Raw genomic sequence first — 8,234 nt, 5'->3', positions numbered from 1 at the left:
TTCCCTATCCTTAGGCAAGAGCCTGGCCTCTTCAAATTGTTCTCGGCATTTGTCAAAGCCGGTCTTGAAAGGGGATAAGCCCGATCTTCTACGGCCGCCTTGAATTCTGGAGAGAGAAGGAAGGAGGCCTGTAGCTGCTCCTTATTTTGTTCAGCAGCAGTCAGGGCCCTCTCCGCAGCCTCCGCCTGGAACATCTGTCTTTCCATTGCCTCAGACAAGGATTTACTCTTGGTTTCAAGGATCGAAAATTGCCCTTGCAGAGTCTCCTCCCGAATGAGGCCTTCATTGATGTCGTGTCGTGCCTTCTCCAACAGTTGGTTGGCCTTGTCCAAAGAAGAGCACAAACCGGCCACTTAATCTTCATGAGTGCCTCGAGCCCGGTACAATTCCTCCTGTAGTCGCCCCTGGGTCTCCTGGAATTGTCGGGCTTGATTATTAGAAATGGTGGTTGCGGCAGCTACCTCTTCGATGGTCGAGATTAGCAGTTGAACACCATGTTTAGAAGGAGTTAGTAAAAAAAAACAGAGAGAAAAAGAAAAGAGGAGCAGGGAGATATTGATCAGGAACTTACAGAGAATATCCGGTTGCATCCTTCAAAAAGCTTTGCGACAGGCCGGGAGCTCTTCAGGTGTGCTTCCTCGGCATGAATGAGCATCTATTTGAAGAGCTTAAGCCCGGTTGGAGTGGCTCCCTCTAGGAAGAGATTGCCCTGGTTAGCTACTTCAGCCTGAAGGAGAGGCTGCTCAGATTGAAGGGGCTCGTGGAGAGGCCCATCTTGCTGAGGAGGGGTTGATCGGGTGGTCTGAGAGGTGCCCTGGTCTCCCTCTCTGTTGCTCTCTAGTAGAATTAGCTCCGGGCTTGTTGCAGCCTTTCGCTTCCTTTGTAGGAGAGGAACGTGGTCCTCTGAATCTTCTTGGAAGTCAGTCGAGACGCATCCCTTTCCCTTCTGAGTATTTTCCTGGGCAGATTCAGCCTGCCAGGCTACCTCCTTCCTCAGCCAGTATCTTTTTCTCGGCAGCTGCTCGACGAGCTGCCATGTTCTTCTCCTTGGCCGCCTTCTCGGCCGCCAATTTTCTGGCAAATGCCTCTAGCATCTCTGTTATTACCTGCACAAGAGAAAGGAAGGGTGGTAAGAAAAATAGAACAAGAAAAAGTAAAAAGGATTTCAAAAAGAGGAAAGTTACTGGGTTGAGCGCCCGAGCCAGCCACTTCATCAATTCCTCGGTCAGTCGGGTCTTCAGCCCGGGCACTCAACCCATAGGCAATCAAATTCTCATCCGAGATGAGGGTGGAAGAAGAGTATTTGTGACTCTCTACCAAAGTTTGACTTCGGAGAAAAGGGTCTTCGAATTTGTAAGCTCGGAGAAGGGCAGATTGCGGGGGGAGAGAAGGGAGAAAGCCGGTTAGGCAAGCAAGAGGGGTCGGGAGGTGAATGAAAAAGAATCATCCTTTCCATCCCTTCTAGGAAGAAGTGATATCTTCAAGGAACCAGACATTTAGCCAACCAGACAGGGATAAGGCATTATCTCCCAGTCTGCAAACGAAGAAATAGTGAAGAACTAAGGGGTTAATAAGATGATTGTGCATCTTGAAAAATACATAGGCCGATGTCGTAATCTGGAAAGAATTGGGATGAAATTGGTTAATGGGTGCACCAAAAAACTTGGCGACCTCTGTGTAGAAAGAAGGGACAGGGACCCGAAAACCGTTTCTGACTTGGTCCCGGAAAAAAGTGGTGAAGCCGATAGGGGGGTTGTTGGCCCTACCAGAGGGGCCGGGTATCAAAATTTGGTGAGAAGAGTGGATGGAACCAAGGGTCCTGAGCTCCTCCTCCGCTATCTGAGAGCAAAGTGCTGCTCATTGAAGCGAACTACGGAACTCTCGGAGTATCAGACTGGGGTGGGGAGGAAGCTCGGACTTTTCCCTGACCCTTACCATTTTTCAGAGCTTGGGAAGGGCCAGAGAGAAGTCTTGGATTTTTTGGTTTTTGACCTTTTAGAAAACTGGGCGTAAAAGGGGCGGTGGGGAAGAAGAAGGAGGTGAATAGGAGCGCATCGCGGTGGACTCGTAGCTAGACGAGCCTCGCGCATTTGCTCTGGAGGTAGAGGAGGTGGAATTCGACATTTCTAAAGAGAAAAAATGGCAGAAAACTTACGAATTTAGATTGAAGCCAAGGATTGGTGGTCGGAAGTTCGTCGGAGTTGGATGAAAGCGCCGTGCATCGAGAAATCTTGAGAGAAATTCGAAATTTCAGAAAGTGACAAATGAATGGGGTGTGTTGTTATATATAGGTTGAGGATCTCAACCATTGATCTATAGTTTAATCGGAAAGTCAAGAGGCATCTTGGAAATTGTGTAGGAAGGTGAAAGGACGTGCACAGATATTGAAGCGTCAGACTTATCATAATCTGGGAATACAAAACAGTTTCGGACCGTTGGAATTCTTGGGCATACGTCATCATGACATTATCTCTATTGTCCGAGAAGACTAAACGATAAAAATATTTTCAAAGTCCGGGAGACAAGAGTCACCAGCATCTTTTCAAAGTCCGGGAGACACGAGGTCCCGACATCTTATTCAAAGGCCGGGTGACACGAGGCCCCTGTATCTTATTTAAAAGCCCGAGAGATTGAAGCTCCCGACACCTCATCCCATCTCTGGGATATTTGAAGCCCCCGATGTTTTATTTGATTTCTTGCTATCGAATCCCAATCATTATTGATCGGGACAACAAGTAAGACCCTAGCCCGACTATTTAAGGGATGGGTGGTTATACCCCCATAAGAGCGTGACTCGGGAAACTAAATGGATAGCTTAAATCAGAGTCAATAGGCAGAAGTGCTTTCTTCAGCAGTTGGGTAGGGAGATGCACGGGACATTTTTTCCCCGGGCATTCAGGAGCCCGGACTCTCATGCAAGTTCCTGGGAACTTCCTACTCGGATTACCTCGAGAAGGGCACCGGACTCTAGTGTATCAGTATGGACAACCTTATGCTTGACAATCATTACTGTAAAAAATACATGGGTTTGGTGTGTCAGGGAAGTCATCAGAAGCAGGGTATGGACAGCCACCTAATCATACTTAGCACTGTAAATAACAAGGTAATAATGAGATTTCTTCCTATAAATAGCAGGTATGCACCTCATTTAAAAGAGCCTGGATTCTGGAATTTTGAATTCTCAATCACTCATGTATATCAACACATATACCGTCATTTTACTCTTCTTCATCTGCTGACTTAAACATCGGAGTGGCTATGCCTGACACTCTTCTGGCGCCCATTCACGAGTTCATCTCATTGTCTGCAAGATACCGTTGAAGCCATATTATAGAGAAATAACTTCATCACAAGTTGTATTTCCTTGCTCACTTTCCTAAACAACAACACTTATATCCTCATCCAGTATATTGCCCCGACTTTGCTCACTCGATTTACCTGGATAATATCAATGATAGTTTGCACAAGGACATGTCATAATCTATCTTATGGATGATATACAAAAAATTAGTAGGATATATTAAATAGATAACAATTTAAATTTAAATAATATATCTATTGTAAGACGGTCATATTTATAATAATAAGTAATATTTTTGAATAAAAAATAATACATTTTCATGGATAATCCAAATAGAAGATTCATCTCATAAAATTGACAGTGTAAAACCGTCTTACTATTATTTTATGTGTTAGTTGCAAACATCAGTCGAATCCGCACGCAATCATTGCGCATTTCACTGTCATGCCTTCTAGGGGTTTGGTCGATACCCCAATCAACGGTCCAGATCATTTCATGAGGGGGGGGGGGGGGGGGGGGAAGAAATTTTTAAAAAAAAAAAAAAACCAAGGGCCAGAAAAATTCTGGCCCTTGGATCTGCCCCTGCAGGCACTCGAATTTTCCCCTTCTAGGGCTGTAAATGAAGTTGCACATATATTAGCCTGTCAGTATATAATAAATATGAGAAGTATAGACTTTGTGGATGTTACTTCTCTTCTTCCGTGAAAAAATGTACACTCCGATATGTTTTCTATATGAATGCTATTGAATTTTACTCTTAAAAAAAACGTTAATAATCCCAATTGAATGCGAAATAAACCAGCTACACCTATATTCAATGTTCTTCAATATAGTTTATTACATCACATACTCATTGGAGGAGTATATTTTGAAACTTAGAACTTGTTGAGAAAAGATTATTCCATTTAATATTTTAACTATTACGCAAAAAATTTAATTCAAATAGATCTCTATCGATGAATAATAATAATGCTCATATGATGAATATTAATCAATACACGTGATATCATTTTTCATTAGATTTCGGTGTTTTCACACATATATTGAAAATCGGTTTTCTCGTGTCCAAAACGCAGTGAAAGTTTCAAAATTTTTAATTTGAAATTCAAATAACGTTTTGGTTTGAACGAAAATAAACATTCATATGACGTTTATAAATATACTTTTAGTAAAAAAACCACTTAGACACCAACTATTTCAGAATTGACGGAGATAACTCTTGTAGTATTTCATACGAATGATCTTCTTGATTCATCTCCAACAAGTCCACAACTAGATAATTTGTTTCTCCTTTAAATTGCATCAGAAAACTTAGAGAAAAATTAACACAAGGATGATAAATCAATACATTTACATAAGATAATTGTTAGTGCTGAATTATCAGTTAATATTTTATCATCCACGCCAAAAGATACCTAAAAATAGTTAAAAATTTCCACTCTTTACCATCATACGATATGCCTCGTTGAGTAGATTGTTAATCTTCCGACCAACTTATTACAATATTGTTTACTGATTTTTATATATCACAAAATTCTAAATTTTATAAGTGAACCTGTTTACATAACTAATGTGTGTCACTCACTATTCATGATATTGAATAAATCAAATCTTTACATTATGTCATTACTAGAAGGCAAAAACTTGTGAGAGACGGTCTCACGGGTCGTAGTTGTGAGACGGATCTCTTATTTGGGTCATCCATGAAAAATATTATTTTTTATGCTAAGAATATTAATTTTTATTGTGAATATGGGTAGAGTTGACCCGTCTCACAGATTAAAATCCGTGAGACGGTCTCACATGAGACTCACTCTTACTAGAATAGTATATTATATTGTGCGTGTTAATTTTTCCACATATTTCGCAAAAGAAAACTAGCTCGTTCCATATTAATTAATCTAAATTCAATAAACCCCACACAAAAAAAGTTTATTTGAAAATTTTAAAAATATTCACATTCGTTTGTTCGTAAAGGATGTTTGGCTCAAATCATTTTCAAGATCGAGCTTATGATTTTGAAAAAAGTATTTGACTATCAATTGTCAAGAGCTTAGAAGATGCTAAAGAATTAGTTGTTTATTAGTTTTCAAGCTGTTTCAGTAGAATTGTCGTTCTTCTTTATTATAAAATCTTATTTTGATATTGTAAAATAACAAATCCCACAAATTTTTATTTTATTCAGCATACGTTGTTCTATATTTTAATGAAACAGATCTAAAAGTATGCCTGAAGATATTTATTTGTATTATTTTATTGTACCGCATCAATTTTTATAATTTAAATAAGAATTTACATTTATAATCAAATTTATACAAAACAAAAAATTCATTTATCAATATATCATTAAAATTCAATACAAAATATCACGATATAATTGTCGTAAATATCGTTAGAGTATGTCTTTTGTGAGACCGTCTCATGAATCTTTATTTGTGAGAATTGTCAACCATATCGATATTCATCATAAAAAGTAATACTTTTAACATAAAAAGTAATACTTTTTAATGGATGATCCAAATAAGAGATCCGTCTCACAAAATACGACTAGTAAGATTGTCTCACACAAGTTTTTGTCATATCGTTATAGTATATATATAATTTTTTTTATCTTTAGCATTAAATAATAATGGCTTATCATATAACCATCTTTAAATTACACCTTACATTTATAAACTTGTATATGTAGGAGTTTGAATTTCAATTTTTTTAGATATAAATAAATTTATAGGTTTGATGTAATTAATATTTGATGAGATCCCCATCCCCAACCTCCAAAGCTCGTTCCTTTATAATTCATTCATCCATCCCTCTTTTCTCCTAAAAAACAAAACTAATAAAGCTTTCCAACTCCACACTGCAAATGCAATACCATACGATGATCGGCGGCTCATCATCGCCGCCAGACACCAGCAAGACCACCAAGCTCGAGCGCTACAACAGCTACATCCGCCGCGTGAACAGCACCAAACTCCTCCAAGCTTCCTCCAAGCTCCTCTTCCGTGTGACCCTTCTAGTCGCCTTGGTTTTGATCTTCTTCTTCACGCTCAACTACCCGCCTCTCTCCGGCGAAAACCACCACATTCACGCCACCAACAACTTCCTCTCATCCGCTTCTATGGCAGTGGCGCCACCTGGGAGAAACAGGTCCGCCACTCCTCCACTCCCAGACGGCCAAACGGGTTCTCCGTCTTGGTCACCGGAGCCGTCGGATTTGTTGGATCGCATTGCTCTTTAGCTCTTAAAAAACGCGGGGACGGTGTGCTGGGTATTGATAATTTCAACTCGTACTACGATCCGTCCCTGAAACGGGCCCGGCAAAAGCTGCTAAAAAAGCACGAGATCTTCACTGTGGAAGGGGACATTAACGATGCTGAATTGCTGACCAAATTGTTTGATATCGTCCCGTTTTCGCACATTCTACACTTGGCGGCTCAGGCTGGTGTACGATACGCTATGCAAAACCCACTATCCTACGTCAACTCCAATGTTGCCGGCTTTGTTAATCTACTGGAGGTCGCTAAATCCGCCGATCCTCAGCCGGCAATCGTTTGGGCTTCGTCGAGCTCCGTTTACGGGTTGAATTCGGAGGTTCCATTCTCTGAAACGGATCGTACAGATCAGCCGGCAAGCTTATACGCCGCCACGAAAAAGGCCGGCGAAGAAATCGCCCACACTTACAATCATATATACGGGCTATCCTTAACAGGGTTGAGATTCTTCACCGTGTACGGGCCGTGGGGAAGGCCCGACATGGCGTACTTCTTCTTCACCAAGGACATCCTCCAGAGCAAGTCAATCAATGTCTACGTGACGCAGGAGGACAAGGAGGTGGCGCGTGATTTCACGTACATAGACGACATAGTGAAGGGCTGTGTCGGTGCTCTCGACACGGCGGAGAAGAGCACCGGAAGCGGCGGAAAGAAGCGAGGGGCCGCACAGCTGAGGGTGTACAACCTAGGGAACACCTCTCCGGTAACGGTGGGGAAACTGGTCGGGATTCTGGAGAGTTTGCTGAGCGCGAAGGCGAAGAAGCACGTGATCAAAATGCCTCGAAACGGCGACGTTCCGTTCACGCATGCTAACGTGAGCCTGGCGTACAGGGACTTCGGGTACAAGCCTACCACCGACTTAGCCACCGGATTGAGGAAGTTCGTCAAGTGGTACGTTAGTTATTATGGGATCGAATCGAGGGTAAAAAAGGAAAGTGACTCCTCGACCAATGAGGAAGCATAAGTCTCCATCATCACATGGGAAGCCAGGCCATGCTTAAATTTTTATTTTACTTTTATTTAATTTTCCACATATTAAATTTTTATTTCTTATGTGTCTGTTTATTTGGACCATTTAATGTCATAAATTATTGTAACTAGTATAATATATAGGTCATAGATTTTTACACAAAAAAAACGAAAGGCAAGTGTAAATCTGTGAATTTGGAATTGTATTATGATGTATTTTTAATTTAAAGATGAAATAAGGTTGAATTATATAATTTTTATTTGTTCTCTGATTATATATATTAAATATGTGACCAATGAAATCGATCTCCCTGCTCATACTATGATATATTTGGTCCTAATTTTCAGACTCTTTTTTTGCTACATTTATTACATACTACATAGTCATGTATTGCACACTAATTTCAATTCCCCAAAGAATAAGTTTGGCAAATAATGAAAAATGCGTATGAATCCTAACTCCGATTTTCCTGGGAGAAATGGTATCAGAGCATTCACCCGTATACCCCAAAAACTTGGCCCAAACTCCCTAAATAGTTTAAAATTGACAAAAACACCCTTACATATTATAATGATCGATTTTCCTAGGGACAAATGGTATCAGAACTTAGATAAAATTATTTCAAACACAAAATTTATTATTATCAAGTAATTAAATGTTTGAGGAGGAGAATATTGAAAAAAATTATGAA

The 8,234-nt window shown here is 40.4% G+C and overlaps 1 protein-coding gene across 1 annotated transcript; it reads left to right on the top strand.

The window, feature by feature from the left end:
- The first annotated feature begins 6,063 nt into the window (after positions 1-6,063).
- Positions 6,064-7,796, top strand: LOC140833047 (UDP-glucuronate 4-epimerase 6-like). Its single transcript, XM_073197439.1, is given in 2 exon segments — positions 6,064-6,416; positions 6,419-7,796. Coding segments are annotated over 2 exon segments (1,371 nt in total). The 5' UTR covers positions 6,064-6,164; the 3' UTR covers positions 7,538-7,796.
- Positions 7,797-8,234: the final 438 nt, after the last annotated feature.

This window comes from Primulina eburnea, chromosome 5, assembly GCF_022965805.1.
Source record: "Primulina eburnea isolate SZY01 chromosome 5, ASM2296580v1, whole genome shotgun sequence".
Lineage (NCBI taxonomy): Eukaryota > Viridiplantae > Streptophyta > Magnoliopsida > Lamiales > Gesneriaceae > Primulina > Primulina eburnea.
This window is presented reverse-complemented; position numbering and strand designations above follow the sequence as displayed.